This window comes from Sapajus apella, unplaced genomic scaffold (genome assembly GCF_009761245.1).
Source record: "Sapajus apella isolate SASKATOON/1434 unplaced genomic scaffold, GSC_monkey_1.0 scaffold40, whole genome shotgun sequence".
NCBI lineage: Eukaryota > Metazoa > Chordata > Mammalia > Primates > Cebidae > Sapajus > Sapajus apella.
The window spans coordinates 6,935,150-6,962,183 of record NW_022436980.1 but is presented as its reverse complement, the minus strand read 5'-3'; the positions used below and the strand labels follow the sequence as shown (position 1 = coordinate 6,962,183).

Here is a 27,034-nt window from a genome sequence, read left to right as displayed (position 1 = left end):
CTTTTCTCATAAGGAATCACTTTATGGCTTCTCTTTGGCATATCCATATTGCCAGCATCACGACTCTTGTGCTGTGGGGCCAGTCGTAAATAAAATAAGGGTAACGAACACAAGCACTGCAATACAGTGACAGTTGATCTGATCAGTGAGACAGCTCCTAAGTAACTAAGGGGCAAGTAGTGTCTACAGCATGAAGACGCTGGACGAAGGGATGACTCACGTCCTGGGTGGAACAGAGCAAAATGGCGAGAGATTTCATTATGCTACTCAGAATGGTGTGCAATTTCAAACTTATGTTTATTTCTGGAATTTTCCATTTAATATGTTTGGACCTCAGATGTCCATGGGTAACTGAAACTGGAAAGCAGAACTGTGGTGGAGGTACTGTATTACGAGAACCAGTGGATTTCCTGTTAGTTGCCTTTATGTATATAATTGTATCTTATTCTTCCCATTCCGATTCTATGCTTGCACAGCATATTTGGCTTCGTGTATTGTATTCTATAGGGCAAGCATGCGCTGACTGGTCCACTTTGTCTTTTTTGGTCCTCAGAATAAATAATTGTGTGTACTGATTTTATTGTTTAGTCTCTGAGGTTGAAAGGTTTGAGCCTGACCCTGAGTGATGACTCTGTGCTGGGTATATAGAAAAGATCAGCAGGCTCAGCTTACCAGGCAGGAGCCTATATCCCAGTGGCCAGCCAGCCAGCACCAAGCAGTACAAGACTGTAAGGCCCTGGAGGGAGCAGCAGCGGGTGGTCAATCTTTGAGCCCCTGTGTAATTCTGTTGGCACAGGTTAAAGGACTTAAGAGCTACTTTCTTTTCTTTTCTTTTCCTTTCCTTCCTTTCCCTCCTTTCTTTCTGTTCCATTCCGCTTCCGTTCCTTTCCTCTCCTCTCCTGTCCTTTCCTCCTTCCTTTCCTTTTCCTTTTCCTTTTCTTGTTTTGGAGACAGGATTTCCCTCTGTTGCCCAGGCTGGAGTGCCAGTGGCGCAATCATGGCTTACGGCAATCTCTGCCTCCCTGGCTCAAGGGATCCTCCTTCCTCAGCTTCCCAAGTAGCTGGGACTACAGGTGCATGCCATCATTCCTGGCTAGTTTTTGTATTTTTTGTAGAGACAGTGTTTTGTTATTTTGCCCTCTCTGGTCTCGAACTCCTGGGCACAAGTGATCTGCCCACCTTGGCCTCCCAAACTGCTGGGATTATAGGCATGAACCAACGTGCCCAACCAAAAGCCGCCTTCTTTTTGTGACTTTCCACAGTGTGTTCTAGGGGAAAAAAACAAAAAGGTATTTCATAGATTTCACATACACTTTTGAAAAATCTTGTTCTTTAAGTGCTCATGGTATGCTGCAAGATATTCTGAAAAAATAAAAATCTGAATACATCTCCTAGCACGTTAAATTTACTCTCACTTAAAAGGCATAATTGGCTGGGTGCGGTGGCTCACACCTGTAATCCCAGCACTTTGGAAGGTCAAGGCAGGATCATTTGAGCACAGGAGTTTGAGACCAGCCTGGGCAACGTCGTGAGACCCTATATCTACAAATTTTTCTTTTAATTAATCAGGTGTGGCATTTGGGCACCTTTAGTCTCAGCTACTTAGGAGGCTGAGATGGGAGGATCACTTGAGCCTGGGATATCAAGGCTACAGTGAGCCATGATTGTACCACTGCACTCCAGCCTGGGCAGTAGAGTGAGACCTTGTCTCAAAAAAAAAAGAAAAAAAAAGGACATAATAAAAAGAGTACAGGCTTCTTTGCAGGAGACCTGGGTTCTAGACAAGCCTCTGACTAAGCAGGCCTAGTCTCAGACTCGTTATAATAAAATGGCAGAAGGGGTGATGGTGGTGAGGTGGTAATGAGGAATTTCCAGGTAGGAGTCTCTGGTAGTAATGGAACTCTATAAACTATTTTCAGCATTTCTAAAGTCTAATGGCAATTGTCTAATACTGGGATATTAAGCACAGGTTTACTAAAGCAATGGAGTTTGTTGTTTTTACCTGGAATTGAGTTAATACAGTATGGAAAAGCAGATTATCACATGCTCATCTGAAGCTTTGGTTGTCAGTCGTTCATGTCATTTATTAATAAACTGGAGAAATGAAAGCATGGGTTTGTTGGGGAGAAATTTAAAAAGTTAGTAAATTCTAAAATTCTACACTTCATTTTTCAAATGTACTAGTTTTACCCAATGAAGGTTCTTCATAATGAAGGTTCTTCATACATTTATGTGAATTTAATTTAAAAAACACAGTTCACATGTGTACATTTAAACTCTCTACATACGTTACACAGCTCAGATGAGAGAGTATTTTTGGAGGAGCCAACAAGTTCTTGTCTCTAGCCCTTTCTGAAACAGCTCCAGGCAACACAGTTTCTTCTGTTCTCAGATGTATGTGAGAGTAGGAAATGCTTAAGTTACTGCAGCATTTAAAAATTCTGGTCCATTAAATTTTCATTAGTTCTTATTTATGTTTCAAGAAATCTAGTGTTCCATATTGGGTGATTTCAATATTCAGTCAGAACAACAGGTGTTGATTCATTAAGCTTTGGAGTGCATTTCTCATCTTTGTGCTTCCTCCTGCTTCAATTCTCCAGAGCTACTTAGATTACAGAATGCTGTCTTAAATTTCGTGTTAGAGCTCTGTTGGTTTAAAATATAAAATATATTTTTATCACTTGAAATCAGTATTATCTGATACATAGGTAAGCAATATAATTCTTATATTTTCTAGAATATATATTTATTAGCTCAGAAGGGTAGTTTCACAATTTTTTGAAATGAACCTTCTTGTTTTAGCAGTTTAAATGTGTAACAACAGGGTTTGTAAAAATAAAAATAATAGCTTTTATGCTATTTATTAAAATGTAACATTTTCCCCTTACCAGCCTCCATTTCTGTGGGTTCTAATGACACTTATTTTTATGTTTCTATCTTTGTGATAATTTGAAAGGATGATGTTATAGTTATAGAAAATTGAACAGGTTTTAATCAAACATATATTAGTTTTTATAATTTGTGTTTAGCATAAAATCTCTTCTTAGACCTTATAGAAAGTAGTTATTATTATGTCTAATATTCTAATGACAGAGATGGCTATTTTATTTAAATATAAGAATTTATGTCCTCTAAAAAAGTAATGTTTTCATTCTTGAATATATTTAACTAATGATAGGTAAGTCTTATTTATTTGGTGACATTTTAACAATGGTTGGCTTTCAGAGTACAGTTAAGAAAATGGGATCTGACCAGGCACAGTAGCTCACGCCTATTATCCCAGCACTTTGGGAGGCCAAGGCAGGCGCATCACCTGAGGTCAGGAGTTTGAGACCAGCCTGGCCAACGTGGTGAAACTCCATCTCTACTAAAAGTATAAAAATTAGCTGGGCATGGCGGTACACACCTGTAATCCCAGCTATTTGGGAGGCTGAGGCAGGAGAATCTCTTAAACCCAGAGGCGGAGGTTGCAGTGGGGCGAGATCATGCCACTGCACTCCAGCCTGGGTGACAGAGCTCTGTGTCAAAGAAAAAAGAAAAGAAAAGAAAGTGAGATCTAAGGTTGGAGCCTCTCTGATAGCTCATTCACCAACTAATAAAACTGGGCCTGGCCCAGTTTTCAAGAATTCCAGAAGGTATGGTACTTGCTGTAGAGATGTAATGAAGTGTTTGTAAAATGTTGGTATGTCTGGTGACATTTAGCAGATGATTTTATGTGCTTATCAAGTTCTGTAGTGCATTTTAAAACTGGAACCTGTTATTTTGCTTCACTGAATACTAAATCATTTAGGAGCAGCCAACAAATAATTAATAATGTTTTTTGATTTTTTTCCCTGTATATCTGTGGAGGTTGGAAAGTTTGTTTTTCCTTTAAACAAATATTAGTCTTTCTCGGTTATGAAAGTAATGACACATTGCTTATGGATCACGTGTATGCTCCACACCATTTCTCACTTCTGTTTGGATACCATATAAGAACAAATTGGAAAATGATCCCACCTCAGAGATAATGTTTATCTTTTAACATTTATTCTTCCATATATTTTAATAAACACCAGGATGCTGTTTTCTTCACTTAACAGCATTATTAGGAAAAAACTGCTATATTGACTTAGCATTCTCTCAAATTGGAGAAAGGAAAAAAATGGATTATCTCAGTAATCCATCGGCCTAAGCAGTGTGACTGTTCTCTATACGCATTTTCAAGGCTGAGAGAGCCTTGGCTTCATGGCATTCTTTCCATGATTAGTCTTTCTACTTCTGTTCTTTCATTTGTTCAGTTTTCATCAGCTCAGACAAAAATGCCATGACTAAATTTAAAATTAGTTGATGCCAACATATTGTTCTAGAACCTTAGGGAAGGTAACTTACTGTCTTTGTGTCTTTTCCCATTCCCCTGTTCCTGATATCTAAGAAAATGTTTAGACTGGAAGCAGTAATAAGCATGCTATCATTCATTTTTCTGAAGTTTTTTTTCTTTTTTTACAAAATGCTTGGCCTTTAGGTGTTGTGAAGCTCCTTTTATACTTGATGCTCTCTTCTTGTCAGGACCTAGAAGAATTCCTTAGGATGAAGCTGAGTCTTACCAAGGTAGTTAATGGCTGTCGCCTAGGAAAAATAAAAAACCTGGGCAAAACAAGGGACCACACCATGGACATTCCAGGCTGCCTTCTGTACACCAAGACTGGCTCTGCCCCACACCTCACCCATCACACGCTGCGTAATATCCACGGGGTTCCTGCCATGGTTCAGCTTACGCTGTCATCCCTGTAAGTGTTAGAACTGATGATTCAAGTATCAACTCTGGTAGCAGCCTAATTACCTTAGGTACAAAAAAGAGAAATATTTTATTTATGTATATAATTTGTTGATTTTCATAATGAAATCAGAAGAGAGGTATCAAATATTATACATCATCTGGCCCTAAGCTGGATGCCACAGGCCAGACCTGTATATTAGATCTGCTTCAGTTTTCCTCCAGTCCTACAGTGCCATACTGCCCCATTGCCACAGCTCCCAGGGGTGACAGGGCAGCGAATGCTCTGTGAGAGCTATCCTTGGAGTTCAGGGGCTGTCATCATGCACCAGCTTCAAAGTTATTTCTGTCTTTGCACATATACTTGCTAGTACTACTTTATGGAAGCAGAGCTAAAGAAGTTAGATCATTTTGTGTAATATATATACTGACTTTATTCTTTTTTTTTTTTTTTTTTTTTTTTGAGACACAGTTTCACTCAAGTTACCCAGGCTGGAGTGCAATGGCGCGATCTCGGCTCACCGCAACCTCCGCCTCCTGGGTTCAGGCAATTCTCCTGCCTCAGCCTCCTGAGTAGCTGGGATTACAGGCACGCGCCACCATGCCCAGCTGATTTTTTGTATTTTTAGTAGAGACGGGGTTTCACCATGTTGACCAGGATGGTCTCGATCTCTTGACCTCGTGATCCACCCGCCTCGGCCTCCCAAAGTGCTGGGATTACAGGCTTGAGCCACCACGCCCGGTCCTGACTTTATTCTTAATTGAAAAGCCTACTATATGAGCAGTTAACACAATACTCTGTAGAATTGTGTTAATAACAGCAATTTTAAAGGGGCAAGAGAAAGAAGAAAATTCAAGTATTCTGAAGGAGCTGATCTTTACCAGTTTGATGTCTCACAGAACCACTAGCAAATTGAAGGCCTTTGTTCTGGCTAATGAACCTAGCCTAGTTAGTTAGAACTCTTGAATAATGGTGTAATTCAAGACAATATTTACTATGATGTAACTTATTTGGGTGAGGAGAAGAGGGCTTTAGTTGTACAGAGTATTCATACAATGATGCATTATTATGTTATGTATTTTTCTGTTTTGCTTATAGGGCAGAACATCATGAAGTCTTGACAGAATATAAGGAAGGAGTTGGAAAGTTTATAGGTAAAGATTAAGTTATGTATATGTGCCTTGTGATGTGTTAATTTGGAGTTTGGAGGTGCTATTGCCTCTTTGATCTTTCATTCATATATTTATTCAATCATAATTTTAGTAAGTATTTTTTGAACATCTAAGAACCAGGCATTGGCAAGTCAAGATTGAATAGGAAACAGTTGCTGCTCTCATGGAATTTGGAACCTGCTGGGATAAAGATAGAGACTTCTAGTAAAAATTGTGGTGACTGCTTTACAGGATTAGGGATATGTATGTATATTATGACAGGCCAGGGGGCAGAGCATATTACCTGCTCTGGCGGAGCATATAACCTGCAAGGTGGTCGGGATAAAGAAAGGATTTTTTTTCTTTAAGCCTCCATAAAAACCGAGAGAAGGGATTCTTGAGAGAGCAGATGAGGGGCATATTAACTGGGTCAAGGAAGAGTAAAAGTTACCCAGGTTAGGAGTGGGAGCCCAGTGGCAGTAGACAGGTGTGGGGTAGATCCTCCAGTCACTGAGTATTTGACTCAGCAGTGAGAGCTTGCATGGGGCATGTGTGGGCTCTAAAGTCATCTCATCATGCTTGAACCTCAGACATTCAGGGGAGGACAAAGCATTTATATACGGCTATATTCTGACATGTTAATATTATCCTTAATTCCAGAAATGGGGTTTATATGCAGATGTATGCATCTGTTTATTTATAGGGAAAGCTTAGCAGTGACAGCTGGAACACCGGTTCTTCTGTAGACCACTTTCTCCTGAAGCTTTTTCTGACATCTAGGACTTACTTGAATGAAAACCCTGTTCCCATTGGTTATTCAGTCCTCTGCTTCTGAGGGCAGCTGCATGATATCCTGTTGGTTATCACAAGGCCCTGTATTTTAGTAGAGGAATTTATGGAATATCATTCTCCTTGACCTGAGACCAATTTTAGTAACCAGCTTTAAAGTATACAAGCATATAATTAAGTGAAAATAGCTAATGTAAGCTTCTAGAGATAACTGTAATAACGAAGTTATGAAAAATAAAGTGAAAAAAACTACAGAGGTTTTAAACTTGCTTTGTTTATTTGTTTTTGTCTTTTTCAGTGGAATCCTGTTTTTGTTTTCTTAGCGAAAATGTGCCATAGCATATGGTATTTAAGCACACATGGTTTACTAAACATTTTTTTTCATTTTTTTGAAAAACGACTGTCTTTTTAATTGAAGAACCTAAGAAACTGTCATTGTGAATCAATGAAACTTACTAAGAATGAGATCCATTTGCAGTATCCTATAGCTTCTCTAAAATTCTGCCCCTACAGACCCATGATATTCTTGCAATTTATTGTTAGTGAGATCACCTTGTAGCCACATCATTGTATCTTTCCAGTATCTAGTTCCCCTTGGATGGTACCTGGAATGAACACATTTGATATTAAATTCTTTAAATAAAATCAAATGAGATCAACGTGTCACTAAATACTTTCATTATATATTGTGCTTTAAGATATATCTTTCCTTTGTAACAACTCAGTACATATTAGACATGAACCATTGTATTTAATTCTTTCTTTAGATTAGTAATCTTTTTATGCGTATTGATAGGCCTCCTATAATTCCAAGGTCCAGTACCACTTATTGACTATGTTTAGAGTTGCTTTATTCAGCAGTACACACTGTGAAGCTGTTCCCTGCTGTAATACAGTGTCATTGTTGATGTAAGCACTTTCAAGTGTTCTTTTCTTTTGTTTATACAGGCATGCCAGAATCACTCTTGTACTGCTCCCTGCACGATCCAGTCAGTCCCTGCCCGGCTGGTTATGTAACAAACAAGGTGTGTTTTCAGAAAGGTCTCCAAGGCTGCAGCTTTGTCCCAGAAATTCAGCCTATGGTGTATCCCTCAGATGCCCAGATCCCACTGCCTGGGACGATCGCTTATACCTTTTCCTTATTTCGATAATTACAGGGGAATGGGATGGTTTATAAGAGTTAGAATAGGGTTGTCTAAGGATGAGGTTAAGATGAGGAAAACCATATCCTCAGCGTTTTCATCGTTGCAAAAAAATTTGAGGGTAGAAGAGGGTCAAATACGTGCCAAAAAAAGAAAGTGCTATGATAGGGGAAAACAATAGTCTTTTGCTGCCATGCTTTTTTTTGAGTTTTAACAACTTCAGGAAGAGTGGGGAAAGTTGCTGATGAGTCTTATCACATGTATAACTAGTATAGTAGAACCTCAATATAATACTCTCTGCTGGGTCTACAGCCAGAGATTTTAGTCTAGCGAAGAACAATATCAAAAGCACCTCATTAAAAGTGTTCACTTGAGAGGTGGCCCCATTGGCATTATCCCTTAGGACAGCGTTCTGGCAAGGCTTCAGTGTGTACTGCTGCCTTACAAACGTGATTACTTTTCCTGCACTCACTTTATTAATGTCAGCGATATTTATTAATTGTGCCCCTAAGAACCCTATTTTTACTCATTCTCCTGTTTTAGGCTTCTATTTATTTTGTAGTTTGAATTCTGGAGAACATACTTGGACTGGGTGTGGTGACTCACGCCTGTAATCCCAGCACTTTGGTAGGCCAAGGTGGGTGGATGGCTTGAGCTTAGGAGTTTGAGACCAGCCTGTCCAACGTGGCAAAACCCCGTGTACATTAATACAAAAATTAGTCGAGTGTGGTGGCACGGGCTTGTAATCCCAGCTACTTGGGAGGCTGAGGCAAGAGAATCACTTGAACCCAGGAGGCAGAGGTGGCAGTGAGCCAAGATCGCACCACTGCACTGCATTCTAGCCTGGGTAACAGAGCAAGACTCTGTCTTAAAAAAAAGAAAAAAAAAGGGAAAATAAAATACTTTGACTTCCATTATCTACCCAAATTATAAGGGAGAGAAGAAGCATTTAAACAATAATTCTGATGCCTTAGTACAAAATAAAATGACTGTATGTTGGCTCTCCATCTATGTCCTTGTTGATCTTGTCTAAGAAAAGGGATGCTGTAGGGTAACCAAAGATAGAATTTTTTTCCCTTTTTTTTTGACTTTTGTTTTTGGCTCGGGGTAATGTAAACATTTGTTACATAGGTAAATTAGTGTCATGGGGGTTTGTTGTACTGATGATTTCATCACTGAGGGATTAAGCCTGATATCCAATACTTTTCTTTTCTCCTTCTCTCCTTCCTCTCACCCTCCACCCCCAAGTAGACCCCAGTGTCTGTTGTTCCCTTCTTTGTGTCCATGTGTTCTCATCATTAGCTCCCACTTAAAAGTGAGAACATGTATGGTATTTGATTTTTTGTTCCTGCATTAGTTTGCTAAGGACAATGGCTTCCAGTTCCATCTATGTTCCTGCAAAAGACATGACCTCTGTCTCTCTCTCTCTCTCTCTCTCTCTCTCTCTGTGTATATATATAGATATATATATAGATTTTTTTTTTTTTTTTTTGAGACAGCCTCACTCTGGTGCCAGTCTAGAGTACAGTGGCGCGATCTTGGCTCACTGCAACCTCTGACTCCCTGGTTCAGGCGATTCTCCTGCCTCAGCCTCCCGAGTAGCTGGAACTACAGGCATGTGCCACCATGCCTGGCTAACTTTTGTATTTTTAGTAGAGATGGGGTTTCACCATGGTGGCCAGGATGGTCTCAGTCTCCTGATGTCATGGTCTGCCTGCCGTGGCCTCCCAAAGTGCTGGGATTACAATGAGGCCCGGTGACCTCATTCTTTTTTATGGCTGCATAGTATCCCCTGGTATATGTACCACATTTTCTTTATCCAATCTATCATTGATGGACATTTAGGTTGATTTCATGTTTTGCTATTTTGAATAGTGCCACAGTGAACAATTGTGTGCATGTATCTTTGTGGTAGAATGATTTATATTGCTCTGGGTATATGCCCAGTTATGGGATTGCTGGGTCAAAGGGTAGTTTTTTTTTTTTTTTTTTTCCCCAGCAACAGTTACCTGGAATGTCTTAATAGGTAGTTTTGTTTTTAGCTAAAAGATAGAGTGTTGCTAATATCTATATTCTTGTGAACTAGGAAATTTAAGTCTTTAATTCTGTATCTAATTCAGTCTAGTAAACACTAGATATTAAAAGTGTATAGGACCCTAGACTGTGCTTTTGGGATACAAGCAGGAATTGGGATACTCTAGTCAGACAAATATAGAATGGTGTAATAAATGCTATCATTTCTACAAAAGAAATAAGTACAAATTACTGCAAGAGCATAGAGAAGTGATCGATTTAGAAGTTTGGAGATCAGATTAAATATATGAACTCAGTGTCTCAATGGACACACAGTATTTTGCCAGGTAAAGAAGTAGAAGTTCCAACATCTAGAAATAGTAAATACTGGAGGTAATGGATACTCTGATACCCTGACATGATTATTACATGTGCTATATATATAAGAAGTCTCACCTGTGCCCCATAAAAGTGTACAAATATGTATCAATAAAAAAAGTTTAAAAGAAAAGAAGAAATAGGAGTTTGTTAGTCAAAAGGAACAGTGTGATCAAGAGCAGAGATTCAAAGTCTGTCGTGTATTCAGGAACGGCAAGGGTTGGGTAGGGGTGGGGCAGGTGGGATGGGGAGAACGGAAGATGGCTAGAAAAGAGAACACAGAATTATTGGAGGCTACCTCAAAAGTTATATGACCACTGAAGGATTCTCTGTAAGCTGTAAGATCCTATTACCCACCATGTCTGGATATTGAATTGTCACCATCTCTGTAGTTGTAAAGAATTATTGCTTTATAATTTTAATTTTAATTGTTTTATTTTTATTTACATTTTACTCCTGCTAATTCCTCATCATTTTGCTCCATGGCAGTCTGCGTCTGTGTGGGGTGTTTCAGGACGAGTGGAAATGACTGTTTCCAAGTTCATGGCAATTCAGCAGGCCCTTCAGCCAGACTGGTTCCAGTGCCTCTCCGATGGAGAAGTATCTTGTAAGGAAGCAACTTCCATAAAAAGGGCCAGAAAGTCTGTTGACCGATCACTTCTCTTCTTGGATAGCTGTCTGCGGCTGCAGGAGGAGTCAGAGGTAAGGCTGTACCACTAACCACTCCTTTCTCTTGACACTCTGGCCTCCCTTACATTCTGTGACACCACCTTTTCTGTTCTTCCTTCTGCTGATGTGCTCCTCACTTCTTTGTCTACTTTTACTCTCTTTTTATTTTCTTTCTGAACCCTAAGTATTATTGTTCTCTGGGATTCTATCTTGGGTTTCCCTTTTCATTCCATTCTATATGTTGTCCCTGGGCAGCCTTCCCTTAGTTTTAATTACCGAATAATTCTAAAATTGTATATACTATCAAGATCATTCTACTTAGCTTTAGAACTATGGGCTGTAGATAGGTTATGTCAGTAGAATATCCCTCAACCTCAAAAGTGAATGGACTTATCATCTTACCTCCACAAGCCTATTGTTCCGTTTTTTCTTCCTCAATACTTTATCTCCATTTATGGCATCCACCAAGTTACCCAAAAATTTGAGCTTTTCTTTTTCTCTATTGAGTCTCACTCTGTTGCCCAGGCTGGAGTGCAGTGGTGCATCTTGGCTCACTGCAACCTCTGCCTCCCAGATTCAAGGGATTCTCTGGCCTCAACTTCCTGTATAGCTGGGTGTTGCTGGGTGTTTTTTATAGAGATGGGGTTTCACCATGTTGGCCAAGCTGGTCTTGAACTCTGACCTCAGGTGATCCACCTACCTCAGCCTCCCAAAGTGCAGGGATTATGGGTGTGAGCCACTGCATCCGGCCAAGAAATTTGAGCTGTTCAAGACTCCTTTTCTTCACTCATATTTAATAACCAACTGTTCACTCTTTTTTAATCCCATTTGCCTAAATATGTCTAGAATCTCCCCCTCCTTATGACCACCTTAAGCCATAACTGCATCATCTCTTATGTACATAATTACCTTTGAATTCTTCTCTCTGCCTCCATTCTCATTTTAAAAACACAAACATGAGCTCCTTGCCCACTTCCCTAAAAGAATTTAATGACCCTCCACTTCAACACTTACAAGGCATGGACAGCCTGCTATGATGTGGCCTCTGCCCGCTCCTCTAGCTCACTATGGGCTACTTTCTCCTGTGACTTGCACTCTGGCCTTTCTGAGTTGCTTGGAATTCCTTGAGGCATTAGCCTGTTTGAGCCCGTACACAGATTTCCTTCTGGACTGTTTCTGCTTTTCTTATCTCTAGCCATATTCCTTCTTTTGCTTTTTTGAGACAGAGTCTCACTCTATTGCCCAGGCTGGAGTGCAGTGGGGCAGTCTTGGCTCACTGCAACCTTTGCCTCCTGGGTTCAGGTGATTCTCCTGCCTTAGCCTCTCAAATAGCTGGGATTACAGGCATGCATCACCATGCCCGACTTATTTTTGTATTTTTAGTTGAGACCATGTTTAGTTCACCATGTTGGTCAGGTTGGTCTTGAACTCCCAGCCTCAAGTGATCCACCCACCTTGGTCTCCCGAAGTGCCATGTATCACTCAATACAACTGGTTCCTGATACTTCCAGGGAATTCAATTCATTCTTTGCTGCCCCTTTAATTAGTGTGTAGCAATATTTTAGTCCCAATCATATTGTATTGCAATGATTTCTTTATGTGTTTGTCTTTATTAAACTGTGGCCTCTTTAAGCTCAATTTCTGTGTATAATTTGCCTATCTTCATCACGCTCAGGGTGCCTGACGCATAGTAAGCCCTCAGTAAATGTTTGCTGATGGTGAATAGTTATGATGGGGTGAGGAAGATGAAGCTGTAGTGGTAAATCAGGGATACTGACATCAGAGTTAATTAAGTTGGAAAAGAATTTAGAGAATAGCAGAGAGGAGGGAACAGAAGATAGTGATCAGACGAGAGAATTTTAATATCTGAGATTATGTATGTAGAGTAATCCCTAACGATGATCACATCTCACTGTGGCAAGGCACATTGAGTTTGAGGAACATCATTATATGAATTTAGCCATAAACATATAATTTGGCTAATAACATTAATATAAATGAAATAATTAGAGGAAATATGGTTGTTCTGATTAGAATTTACAGTATCTGTAACAGGAGTTTGGTGTGGGGACATTGCTGTGGGTCTGGGCAGTTAGTGTTGGTGGCTTGCTAATAATTGTTTTGAGCCAGTCATTATCCTTGTAGGATTAGTAATGTTTGGGTAGGCAGAAAGCAGGACGGGGAGTGTGACAAAGATGATTACTAGAAAGGCCAGATGAGCCTCAAGTTCCTCATCTATGTTTTTGCAATCAGCCTCATTATTTCATATTACTTCTGCGTGTGTGTGTGTGTGTGTGTGTGTGTGTGTGTGTGTGTGTGTGAAGGAGTTTTGCTCTCGTTGCCCAAGCTGAAGTGCAGTGGTGCAATCTCGGCTTATTGCAACCTCTGCCTCCTGGGTTCAGGTGATTCTCTTGCCTCAACTTCCTCAGTAGCCAGGAATACAGACACACGCCACCATAGTTGGCTAATTTTTGTATTTTTAGTAGAATTGCTGTTTCACTGTGTTGGCCAGGCTGGTCTCGAACTCCTGACCTAATGATTCACCCACCTCACCCTCCCAAAGTGCTGGGAGTACAGGTGTGAGTCACCGCACTTGGCCTTACTTCTGCATATTTATTGGTAAATGCTGCAGTCTCTCTCCATATCCCTTATTATTATCTTGATATGATTATTAATACTGCCCCCCCCTTATTCTCAAGTGTTCCATTTTAGATAATAAATTATATCCTCATGCTTCTTACACTCGTGAAAGGGAGTTTCCCAAATAATCATGCTAGTCATGTTAAGCAGGCAGGCCTATGTAACTGTCTGCTTTGTATATCTGCATACCTCTTTTTCCTTTTCCCGTGATTCCTTGCTTGTCTTATTCATCGGCTCCTCTTATTCTGAATGCCCTTCATTATTGAAGCTCTCCAAGATTCTGTTTTTGGCTTTCTTTTCTTCTCCATATATTACCTGGGTTAGGGATGGCGAATGAGTTTCTTCCGAGTTATTGGGTCCAGCAGGAAGAGAGTCAACTGTTAGTCATGTCTACTGTGGAATCAGGAGTGGAGAGTGGTAGCATCATGCCGAGTGTCTGCCGTTCCAGCATGGGCAGTCTTGTTTGCATCACACATAGCTACACCTTTAGGTTCATTTAGGTTCAGTGATTAAGATTGCCATTTGTACATCCTGCTGATTCCTCAAACTCAGAACACACAAAACAGAGTAATCCTCTTGCCTCATCCACTGTTATTCTAGGAGTCCTTGTCTTTTGCTCTTATCACCATCTCCCTGGACTTGCAAAACAGGAGCCAGGAGTCATTTGAGACTTTGTCTTTATCCTCTCCTTGGACAACTAGTCCAAGTTATGTTGATCCTACTTCCTGATGAGGTTTCAAGTTTTATCTTTCCTCTTCATCCACATTGCCACTGCATCATTAGCCCAGGTCATCTTATCTTTCACCTAGAGTATTAAAGTTGTCTGCTATTCCATTCTTTAATCATACTCACCCTTAATTTATTCTTCACACGAGAGCCAAAGTGTTCTTTCTAGAGGAATAGTCTGATTATGTCCCTCCTGCTTAAACTGAAGAATGAAATTCCCTTTTCACAGTGTTCCAGGCCTCCTCTCCATCCATTTCTTCTACTGGAGAGCCATTGTTGATTTGTATATTTTATTGCAAAACTTATTTTTTGCAATTACATACACATAATTAATACATAGATATACATGGCTGTATTGCATGAGTATGATCATATATTCAGCAATTTGCTTGTTTTTTATTTAACAATATCCTGAAACTTCCTCTGTCAATGCATATATTGCTGTATCTACTGCATTCTTTTTAAACAGCTGCATAGGGAGCTCTACTGTGTGTGTATCATGATTTATATAAGCCTGTAGTCTATGGATAAATATTTAGGTTTTTTTTTCAGTTTTTCATTATTCTGAACATCTTTGTAAATAAACCTTGGTGCGTGTGAATGAATATATTTATAGGAGAGATTGTTAGAAGTGGAATTTTAGGATCCATAGATAAAAAAGCATGGACATTTTGATAAGTGTTGTCCACTTTCCTTCCTAAGAAGTTGAACTGATTTTTACTCTGTGTTTATCAGGGTATATAAGTACTGTTTCCCTTACAGTTTGACTTCCGCTATGTTGTTATCTGTGTATTAACCTTTTTGTTATTATATGGGCAAAAATGGTATCTCGTTGTTTCCAATTTTACATTATCTTACTAATGAGGTTTAGTAGTTCTTATGTGTATAGGGCAGTCACATTTATTTTTCTGAATTTCATATTTACGTATTATACTTAGATTTCTATGAGGTTGTCATTCATTTCTGTAGAGGATTTGTTGTAGCTCATTTTATGCTGTAGATATTTAACTATTTGTCCAAAGAGTAAGTTCTCCTTTGTTTTTGTTGATGGTTTATTTTAGTAGAGAAGTTTTATCGGTTTTTTTTTTTGGGGGGGGGGGGGGGTGTTTGTTTGTTTGTTTGTTTGTTTTTGAGACAGAAACAAACTGTCATCCTTGTCCTGTCATCCAGGCTGAAGTGCAGTGGCGCAATCTCAGCTCAGTGCAGCCTTTTCCTCCTGGGTTCCTGGGCTCAAGCGATTCTCCCCCCTCAGCCTCCCAAGCAGCTGGGACTACAGGCACATGCCACCACACCCAGCTAATTTTCGTATTTTTAGTAGAGATGGGGTTTTGCCATGTTGACCAAGCTTGTCTTGAACTCCTGACTACAAGTCATCCACCCGCCTCAGCCACCCAAAGTGCTAGGGTTATAGACATGAGCCAGCATGCCTGGCAAGTTTTTGTGCTCAAACTTGTCAACCTTTTCCTGTAAGCTTTAGCTTGTTTAGGAAGGCCTTTCTTACCCCAAGATTGTAAAAATATTCAATATATTCTTCTAAAACTTGTATAACTATATTTTTTATGTTTAGATATTAGGCCCATTGAATTTGTTTTTGAGGATGGTATGTGGTTGTGGTCTTTATTTTGTTGGTTTGTGAGTAGACAGTTGTCTCAACAGTTTCTATGTTCCTAAAGTTATCTCTAGCTAAGAGACTTGGAGGTCTCTAAAGCAGGCCTGGGTAGTCATTACACAATTTGAAACTCTTCCTTTGTCCTTTTCCTCTTGTACCTGCTTAGTGTACATGTTATTTATTTATGTAATTTTTTTTCTTGAAACAGGGTCTCTGTTAACCCAGATGGAGTGCAGTGGCACAGTTTAAGCTTACTGCAACCTTCGCCTCCCAGGCTTAAGTCCCCTCCCACCTCAGCCTCCCAAATAGCTGGGACTATAGGCACAAGCCACCATGCCCAGCTAATTTTGTTTTTTTAAATTTTTATTTTATTTTATTTTTTAAAGACAGATTTTCACTCTTGTTGCCCAGGCTGGAGTGCAATGGTGCGATCTCAGCTCACTGCAACCTCCACCTCCCGGGTTCAAATGATTCTCTTGCCTCAGCCTCCCGAGTAGCTGGGCTTACAGGCATACTCTACCACACTTGGCTAATTTTGTATTTTTAGTAGAGATGAGATTTCTTCATGTTGGTCAGGCTGGTCTTGAACTCCCAACCTCAAGTGATCCACCCGCCTCAGCCTCCCAAAGTACTGGGATTACAGGCATGAGCCACTGTGCCTGGCCGTTTTTGTTTGTTTGTTTGTTTGTTTGTTTGTTTGTTTGTTTTGTAGAGACAAGGTCTCACTATGTTGCCCAGGCTGGTCTTGAAATTCTGGGCTCAAGCGATCCTCCTGCACTGGCCTCCCAAAGTGCTGGGATTACAGGCCTGAGCCACTGCACCTGATTTAATTTAATCTAAGCCAGGACAAGACTACATATGTTGAATGCCTCATTTTCCTCAATCTTTTCTTACTTGATTGGTAAGGATGTTTTTCAAAGTATGTTCCTCGGAGCCCTAAAGGTTCTTGGGGAAAAGGGAGCATCATCCTCCTTAATGCTCCAGCTGCAGCAGGTTCACTGAGGCTTCTTTTCTATATTGGACTTCCATGAAAAATTCATTTAAACAAAGGTCTCTGTTACTAAAAATGGTTAAAAGCATGTCATCCTTTCTTACCTCAGGTCCTTCAGAAGAGTGTGATCATTGGCGTGATTGAAGGTGGAGATGTGATGGAAGAGAGGCTGAGGTCAGCACGAGAGACAGCCAAGCGGCCCGTAGGTGGCTTCCTTCTGGACGGTTTTCAAGGAAATCCAACAACCCTGGAGACTAGACTACGCTTGCTGTCATCAGTCACTGCAGAGCTGCCAGAGGACAAACCAAGGCTAGTGTTCAGTTAGGACACAGGCCAGCCTCATGGGATGCAGGGCAGGAGTGCTGGCGTATTGTATATTACATAGTGTCTGTGCATGCCTTTGATGTTTTGATTATGTCCTTTCTGGGCTGGGTCTGCTGAGGCACCAAGGCTCGGGAGTTTCCATCAAGGCTGTCCTGGCCTTGACTTCAGAATGTAAGAGTAGAGCATAATTGCCATGTGAATTATGTTATTTGATCCTCATAAGTGAGAGCAAGTATTATACTGTTTCCCTTCATTCTTGTGCCGATCACAAATATTGTTGTCTCTTCATTATAACGTGGTACCTGGAGACCAAGTATAAAGTCATATGGAACTCTGGTTTAAATTGAGGAAAGTTGAGGACGGATCAGGGATGACTAGTGGGATGAAGATGAGCTTCACCAACAAGAGCTTAAGAAGCTCTTAGATTTGAGGCTGGTAGTGAGTGGTGTCAGCTTTTGAAATTGAGGGGACTGACAACAGTAGTAGGATTGGTTCTTAGATTTCCATAAACTCCAGGATTCACCTTGTGCTGGTAAGAAAAGACGATCTGCAAGATTCAAGACTACAAATTCTGAGTTTCTGAATGCAGTTGATGTTGTGTTAGGCTACCTACATTTTTTGATGGCTTTTTTTTTTTCCTGAGATGGAGTCTCCCTCTATTGTCCAGGCTGGAGTTCAGTGGTGCAATCTCAGCTCACTGCAACCTTTGCCTCCTGGGTTCAAGTGATTCTCCTGCCTTAGCCTCCCTAATAGCTGGGACTACACGTCCGGCTTGTTTTTTTTGTATTTTTAGTAGAGACAGGGTTTCACCATATTGGCCAGGCTGGTCTCAAACTCCTGACCTCATGATCCACCCATCTCGGCCTCCTGAAGTGCTGGGATCACAGGCATGAGCCACCATGCCCAGCCATTTTTTAATGTTTTTTAAATCTTACTTAATGTGAATATTCATTCTTTTTCCCTGCATGTATATTAAGAAGTTTGGTTGTGGGTGCTGCTTTACACTCCTCTAGAGCTGTTGGATAGTATATGATATACATAAGTTTACCACTTTTTTAAAGATCCAGGTACAACTTAGAGGAAAGCATATGAATCTTACGTACAGCTCAATTAATTTTCACTTGTCTGCATTTGTGTAAACACCACCCAGAACAAGGTATTTTCATCACCCCAGCCAGCCTTTGCCTCCCAATTTTAACCTAGTTCTTTTGTGTTCATTGCTTGCTTTCCTATACTTGTTTCACTCTGGTGCACAGAACACGTCAGCACTAGTATTTCTAGTCATTTTCTGAACGTGTGCATGTTAAGTGCTCACAGATGTCTGTTACCGAATTTGAAAGCTGGGATAGTTTTTCTTTCTATAAGTGTGTAGAAATGCCAGCTTCAGTTGGATAGGAGTTCTAAACATTACTTTACTTGAAAGAAACTGTAGTCAGGAAAACCAGCATATAGTTAAGAGTTCTGCTTATTTAATATTACAGGAGCCTTTTTTTTTTTTTTTTTTCCTTTTCTGTGCCAGTTCGTAGCAAGGGGCTATAGGTATAAAAACAAACATAAAACAGAGCAGCAGCCAGCCAACCCTGATCTAGTGCATCTGCACACCTGTTTTCATGGAGTGGCAAAACCTGGCTCGGTGCCATTAATGTTCTCAGAATGTCTTACCTATTACAGGTTGAGTATTCTTTATCCAAAATACTAGACACCAGAAGTCCTTGAGATTTTGGATTTTTTCGGATCTTGGAATATTTGCAGGGCACATACTGGTTGGGCATCCCTAATTTGAAAGTCCAAAATCCAAAATTCTCCAGTGAGCATTTCCTTTCAGTGTCATGTTGGTGCTCAAAAAGTTTCAGATTTTGGAGCATTTTAGATTTCAGATTTTCAGGTTAAGGGTGCTCAACATGTACCTTGGAAAACACCATCTCATTCCACTGTGCAGATATTTTATTAATGGAGAAAATATAAAGAAAGCCAACAAGATTCTTAGACCCTATGGCAAGAGGTGAAATCCTGACAGCAAGAGTTGCTTTGTAAATTAACTTATAAAGGATATATTAGATTAAAATGTCTTTATTGCACCAATTATGAAAAGTTATTATAGGCAAAATACAGTTCAAACAAGCAAAATATTTCAGCAAGAAATAAAGCACACAGCTTTGCACTCCTAAAAAATCTATATAGTGTATAGAAGATAGACTATAAAGTTTAGTTTATGACCAGGGAGGCTGTTCAGAAAGAATAAGAGTTGAAAGGAAACTAACCTTTATTGAGCTTCTCTCTGGGATCAGAAACTATACTATCGGCTGGGCATGGTGGTTCTCGCCCATAATCCCAGCACTTTGGGAGGCCAAGGCAGGCAGATCACCTGAGGTCAGGAGTTCAAGACCAGCCTGGCCAACATGGTGAAACCCTGTCTTTACTAAAAATACAAAAATTAGTTGGGCTTGGTGGCACGTGCCTGTAATTCCAGCTACTTGGGAGGCTGAGGTGGGAGAATTGCTTAATTGCTTGAGCCCAGTAGGTGAGGGTTGCAGTGAGCCAAAATTGCATCATTATACTCCAGCCTGGACAACAAGAGTGAGACTCTCTCTCAAAAAAGAAAAAAAAAAAAAAAAAATATATTGTATGCTTTTTCAAATAAATATCTCATTAATCCTCGCAATAATTCTGTGGGGGTATATATTATTGCTTTTGTTTTTAAGATAGAAAACTAAAACTCAGAGAAGTTAAGTAATCATTCTGAAGTGACAGAGCTAGGGTTCAGGCCCCCGTCTCTCTGACTCCAAAGCCCTATGTTCTTTTTACTACACCTTGCTGTCCACTGCCTGACACTCTAACCATAACTGGTGTTTTTCATTATTTTTTTTTAAGTACCTTGTTCATTAAAAGGACTTTCAATTATAAAGACACATATACACGTATGTTTATTGCGGCACTGTTTACAATAGCAAAGACTTGGAAGCAACCCAAATGCCCATCAATGATAGACTGGATAAAGAAAATGCAGCACATATATGCCATGAAATACTCCGTAGCCATAAAAGAGGATGAGTTTATGTCCTTTGCAGGGACATGGATGAAGCCGGAAACCATCATTCTCAGCAAATTGACACAAGAACAGAAAATCAAACACCGCATGTTCTCACTCATAAGTGGGTGTTGGACAATGAGAACACATGGACACAGGGAGGGGAACATTACACACTGGGGCCTGTCAGGGAGTGGGGGGTTAAGGAGGGGCTAGCAGGGGCCGGGGGGTTTGGGGAGGGCTAACATTAGGATAAATACCTAATATAGATGACAGGGTGATGGATGCAGCAAACCACTGTGGCACATGTATACCTATGTAACAAACCTGCACATTCTGCACATGGACCCCAGAACTTACAGTATAATTTAAAAAAAAAAAAAAAAAAAAGGACTTTCTGATTTCCTTCCTTGCATTATCCTCATGTCACTCTTCTTATTGTTACTCTTACAGGCTCATATCTGGTATTAGTCGACCAGATGAGGTGCTCGAGTGTATTGAAAGAGGAGTGGACTTATTTGAGAGTTTTTTCCCTTATCAAGTAACAGAGCGGGGCTGTGCCCTAACTTTCAGCTTTGATTACCAGCCGAATCCTGAAGAGACACGTAAGTCTTTTGAAGTTAATTTCTTATCCTTAAGTTTCTTCCATTTCCTATTAATTTTTGGCTTGAGTCACAAGACAGAAATATGTATATACAAAGCCAGCCTTTTACAAAACTTCACCTTTGTTTCTTATCTGTGTGCTCTGGCATGTTGGCACACAAAGCCAGATACTTAATACTATACATGTAGCTCATCAATATTAGGATGTGATTTTATATTGAACAAAACCAGGAAAAACAAAACCTCTTCTGTTAACAGCCTGAAAAAAGAACATTCAGAGTGAATTGTGATGAAAATCGTAAGAAAACCTTTGAAGTGCTTGGTAAAAGTTAATTTGTTTTCTCGCAAAAGAGTTTTTGTCTTTTCTTTGCAAACCCTATGCTATTAAAATACAGGGAGACTCATGATCCTCTGATCCTAGTGTTACTTCTTGCATTTTGGTTTTTTGTTTGTTTGTTTTTTTAATACACCCAGCTTTGACAGCTGTCTTCCTCTGCTAATGTCGCTTTGAAGGACTGCCATTTTATTTTATTGTTTAGTTATTTAGAAGTCAAGAAAGTCAGTTTCAGATTCTAACACTTAACTGGTGGTAGAAAAGGAGCTGGGATACAGACTTTGGGCTGGAGTTCCTTGAAATATGTTTTCAGGAGAGTGTCACCTGCCCACTCTTCCCTCTGGCCTTCAGAAATGGCCTTTCCTTTTCCTTTTACTGCTGTCCTTGGAATTCTTCCTTAACCACATCAACCTTAAATTTGAATAGGACCAGAAACTTCCTTAAGGGTTCATTTTATTCCTCACAGGTAACTAAAATTTTATTCATATTGTTGTACTTTTAGAAAGCAACTTAACCATTACTGTAGATGGAATTACTCCTGGAAACAAAATAAATAAAGTCAATCAAATTCTTAAATATATAGGAGGTCGATTTTACTGTCCTTTTAGACAGACCAAAACATAATGTATATGGATAGGTATACAATTAACACTATAAATTTTCATGTCTTCATTTAAAAACTGAATTATTTCCACCAGAACAGAGGTAACTGTTAGTCATTCAGTACCAGGAATATGCAAAGCTCTAAAAAGAACCTGATTTGAGTTCTCTGTAATGAACAAGGTCATTTTTGGCCAGAGAAAGCCAAATTTCTTCATGATTAGGAAAAAGGAAATAGCGTGAACATTTAAACAAAGTATTATTGCGTGTGTGTGTGTAGTAAATTAAAGTCCTTTGCCAGTTATGTAGTAAGAATTCCAGAGAAATTATTTGGCAGCAATTCTTTCAAATGACAAGTTTTCCAAAATGTCAGGGCTTAAAAAAATTGTTTTTTTTTTCAGAAATAGGGTCTCACTCTGCTGCCCAGGCTGGAGTGCAGTGGTGTGATCATGGCCCACTGCAGCCTTGAACTCCTGATAAAAGAACATTCAGAGTGAAATGTGATGAAAATCATAAGAAAACCTTTGAACTGCTTGGTAAAAGTTAATTTGTTTAACTTTAATGGGCACAAGCGATCCTTCTACCTTAGCCTCCTGAGTAGCTGGGACTACAAGTGCATGCCACCATGCTTGGCTAATTTTTAAATTTTTTGTAGAGACGGGATCTTGCTGCCTTGTTCAGGCAGGTCTTGAACTCCTGACCTCAGGTGATCCTTCTCTCTTAACCTCCCAAAGTGCTGGCATTACAGGAATGAGCCACTGCAGCCAGCTGAGGGCTTTCTTATGGTTTCCCACATCAGTATGCAAATGTATGGGAACAAAATTATAACATCTCTGTGTCCAGTGCTCAGGTCGCTTCCCTTATTCCTTTGACCTTGATAAAATTACCCTCCTAAGACCACCTGTCCTTCTCCTAGGACCAACACTGAGATTTTTTATCATTTCTTCCCAAAATACCCCTTAACTACTTATCCCTATTTCAGGCAGTTGCCTTTTTTTAGAGTAGCTGGTGTTTCTTTTGCAGTGCAAGGAATGTTTCTTCCTAAAGCAGAGGGTTGAAGGGAATAATTCAGGTTGCCATTTAATTCTGGATAATCTGGGTTCCCCAGAGGGCCAGAGGCTCCATATAGAATACATACATTAAAACTGTGTTCTGCTTCAATCTATTTGGAATATAGGTAGTTCAAAGCCCAGTTTCTTTGCATGTACATTGTAATAAGGGATAGTGATAACCCCACCATACACACCCACACACACACCCACACACAAACAATGGTTAATTTTTGTTAGTTTATTTATTTGTTTACTATTAAATAGAGATGGGTCTTGTTATGTTGCCCAGGCTGGTCTTGAACTTCTGGCCTCAAATGATCCTCCCACTTCAGCCTTCCAAAGTGTTGGGATTATGGGCATGAGCCACCATGCCTGACCACCAACTGTTTTTTAAATCATTTCTTGATGGTAAGATTGTATGTTATGTACTTGTAACCATAATTTGCTTAGATATTATTGAACCTCCAAATTGTTTTAGTGTTGTAGTTAAGAGGTCACTGACCATCTTGGAGCATATTGCTGTTTTCCTTTTCTTGTGTGATTTCCTTAGGATAAATTCTCAGAAGCAAAATTACAGAGTCAAAGATCATAAAATAATGACAAAAGTAAAATGTTCCCAATGGCCACTTCTTATCTGATCATCATTCAAGGCTTTTTATTGGTTTGTCCTTCAGTATTACAACAAAATGGAACACAAGAAGAAATAAAATGTGTGGATGACATGAAGAAAATTGAAACAACAGGTTGCAACCAAGAAATAACATCATTTGAAATTAATCTGAAGGAAAAAAAGTAAGAAATTTTTAAAAGTTTGGATTTTGCTTTCTGATTTCTGAATTTTAGTCTGCTTTAAAAGTTTATGGGACTATTCTCAGTTTATGACTTCATAAAATATTAACAGTTGGGTATTATTTAGGCCTTCTCAAATTCAGTTTCAAAAAAACTTTTTTTTTTTTTTTTCCTGCAGTTGAATCTGTATGCTTTGTCTCAGCAAACTAGAGCCAGGTAATAATTGCCTTAGGAAAGCTGACAGAAAGATTAGACCAAATCCATTGTTTGGTATCTTTTATTCCTTTAGAGCATAATAAGGATTTCAAGATAAAACACAACAAAGTTTTAAATTATAGAGTGCTTAAGTCATCTTTGTTAGATACAGGTTATAAATCTTAAATAAAATATTTATCTCTACAAAGAACAAATTAAGATACAGATTGAATTGAATATCCTTTCTTCAAAATGCTTGGAACCAGAAGTGTTTCAGATTTCTTTTCTTTTTTGTTGTTGTATATTAGAACATTTACATTATACTTAACCTGGCCGAGCATCCCTCATTCGAAATCTGCAATGCTCCAATGAGCAGTTCCTTTGAGCATCATGTTAGTGCTCAAAAAGTTCTGAATTTGGGAGCATTTCACATTTTAGATTTTCAGATTAGGCATACTGATCCTATATATTGTAATTTTTGTATTTGGCCAAAAGCGATAATCATCAGTGAACCAGTGAGTGATTTTCCTTTGAGCCTATGTACGCACTTTAGTGCTGGGTTGAATTTTTTTTGTCTTATGTAAAGGGAAATCCTATGGCTTGTGACTTATTTATGTCTCTCTAGTGATAGTACAGACTTGAGAGTTTATGAAAGAATGTGAAAATCCTAGTTCTTACCTATATTCTGTTGGGACTCCTTTAATTGTAGATCAGAAATGGTGATGTCTACCACATTTCACTTCTTAAAAAATAGCCACAGAGATAGATTTGTTTTGTTTTTCTTTTCTTTTATCCTTTTTTTTTTCTGTTATCCACTGACTCTCAAATGATGTATGTTTTTTAAATGTTAGATTACTATAAATTGTTACTACTAAATTTCCGTTTATGTTATAGATTTAGTTGGAAATTGTACTTTATTATCAGTACCAGACTTTAAGCTTTTGAGGTTTGTAGACACATTCTAGCCCTGCTCTTGACTGGGTGACTTTGGTCTGGTCAATTTACTATTTTTTTTTTTTTTTTTTTTTTTTTTTTTGAGACAGAGTCTTGCTCTGTTTGCCAGGCCAGAGTGCAATGGCATGATTTCAGCTCACTGCAGCCTCCACTTCCTGGGTTTAAGTGATTCTCCTGCCTCAGCCTCCCAAGTAGCTGGGATTATAGGCACACACCACCGTGCCTGGCTTATTTTTCTATTTCTGGTAGAGACCGGATTTCACCATATTGGCCAGGCTGGTCTTGAACTCCTGACCTCAATTCACTTGTTTTTAATAGTTGTTTAAGGTAACACCTGGCCAGGCATGGTAGCTCACATCTGTAATCCCAGCACTTTGGGAGGCTAAAGATGGAGGATCACTTGAGCCCAGGAGTTCAACACCAGCCTGAACAACATAGCAAGACCCTGTCTCTAATACAGAAAATTATTTGGGCATGGTGGGAGGCAGAGGTGGGAGGTTGCGAGTTAACACCTATGCAGTGCTTAGTATTTGCCCAGCAGTATTCAAGCCCTTTTACTATGCTAATTCATTTAATCTTTGTAATGGTTGTCAGAGATAGGCATTATTATTACCTTTGGTTCATGCATGAGAAACAAGTCAGAGAGTCATTAAGTGACTTGCCCAAGTGAGTTGTGAAGCCAGGAATCAAATTCATGCAGGGTAGCTCCAGGGCCCTCCCTGTCAACCCCCATAGTAATCTTCGTTGGTAGAATGTCAGTAAAAATGGTTATCTCCAAGAGTGAATGCGAAGGTTAAATGAGACAGCGTATGTGAAAGTGTTTGGTAGACTGCAAAAAGCTGTGTTAAGTAGAATGTCTCCCATGTCTTTTGATAATAATTCTGGTGGTAAGTGGGAAAGAAGTGTCACTCATTTCTCTCCTAAATGTCAAACTTTAAGAAGTGTTTCCTAAACATGTGCCTTTACAATGTGATTAGCAATACTCAAAATGAGTGAGTGACCACATGAATTTATTCTGATGCTCCTTTGTAACCTCAAACTTGGAGTTTGCATCAGTCAGAGAAAAATTCCAGCGTCTCCCTGACTCGTCGTGTTCTTGGTTAGCTTTTTTTTTTTTTGAGGCAGTCTCACTCTGTTGCCCAGGCTAGAATGTAGTGGCATGATCTCGGCTCACCACAACCTCCACCTCCCAAGTTCAAGTGATTCTCCCACCTCAGCCTCCCAAGTAGCTGGGACTACAGATGCGCACCACCATGCCCGGCTAGTTTTTGTATTTTTAGTAGAGACAGGGTTTCACTATGTTGGCCAGGCCTGTCTTGAACTCCTGACCTTGTTATCTGCTTGCTTCAGCCTCCCAAAGTGCTGGTATTACAGGCGTGAGCCACCGCGCCTGGCTCTTTGTTAAATTTTAACCATATTGCCATTTTAAGCAAGTGCACAGCACTGAACATTTGCCAGTGATGTTATTAACCACTGGTAACCACCAGTAGAATGGATGGCTGAGGTTGTGGATTTCATGTATTCCATACTTTTTGGAATGTCACTGTGACTTCTTTCTCAGATACCAGGAGGACTTTAACCCGCTGGTGAGAGGATGCTCCTGTTACTGCTGTAAGAATCACACTCGGGCGTACATCCACCATCTGCTGGTAACCAATGAGCTGCTGGCCGGAGTCCTGCTTATGATGCACAACTTTGAACACTACTTTGGATTTTTCCATTCCATCCGGGAAGCACTAAAAAGTGACAAACTGGCACAGCTGAAAGAGCTCATCCATAGGCAAGCATCTTGAGATCTTGCAAATACGAGTCTCACCCTTCACACTGAGCCTGTCCCACTATTGTAACATGGGAAGACATGAAGAAGAAATAATCTGAACTTTATTTATATTCAGACATAGGGTCTGCTAAAATAAAGAATATTTGTACCAAACTGCCCGCATAAGGGTGAAGAGATTTCTTCTAAAGACTTAAATGAAGACCAGATGCGGTGGCTCACGCCTGCAATCCCAGCACTTTGGGAGGCCAAGGCGGGTGGATCACCTGCAGTCAGGAGTTTGAAACCAGCCTGGGCAACATGGAGAAACCCTCTCTCTACTAGAAATACAAAATTAGCCGGGCATGGTGGTACATGCCTGTAATCCCATCTACTTGGGAGGCTGAGGCAGGAGAATCACTTGAACCCAGGAGGCGGCGGTGCAGTGAGCGGAGATCATGCCATTGCACTCCAGCCTGGGTGACGAGCAAAACTCCATCTCAAAAAAACAAAACAAAAAAAGCCAAAGACTTA

The 27,034-nt window shown here is 39.8% G+C and overlaps 1 protein-coding gene across 3 annotated transcripts in view; it reads left to right on the top strand.

Annotated features, from left to right (window-relative positions):
• QTRT2 (queuine tRNA-ribosyltransferase accessory subunit 2) overlaps window positions 1–26,822 on the top strand; it is a 31,556-nt gene extending 4,734 nt beyond the window's left edge. The window contains exons 2-10 of one of the 3 annotated variants that reach the window (XM_032299015.1): window positions 4,549–4,769; window positions 5,856–5,911; window positions 7,646–7,722; window positions 10,720–10,932; window positions 16,975–17,174; window positions 20,671–20,822; window positions 23,481–23,598; window positions 23,774–23,811; window positions 26,306–26,320. In XM_032299015.1, coding sequence (XP_032154906.1) covers window positions 4,570–4,769; window positions 5,856–5,911; window positions 7,646–7,722; window positions 10,720–10,932; window positions 16,975–17,174; window positions 20,671–20,822; window positions 23,481–23,598; window positions 23,774–23,777 — 1,020 coding nt within the window. In that variant the 5' untranslated portion in view covers window positions 4,549–4,569 and the 3' untranslated portion in view covers window positions 23,778–23,811; window positions 26,306–26,320. Of the gene's footprint in view, window positions 1–4,548; window positions 4,770–5,855; window positions 5,912–7,645; window positions 7,723–10,719; window positions 10,933–16,974; window positions 17,175–20,670; window positions 20,823–23,480; window positions 23,599–23,773; window positions 23,812–26,305 lie in introns of all 3 variants that reach the window. The other 2 variants (XM_032299013.1, XM_032299014.1) reach the window with 2 other exon arrangements.
• The last annotated feature ends 212 nt before the right edge of the window (window positions 26,823–27,034 follow it).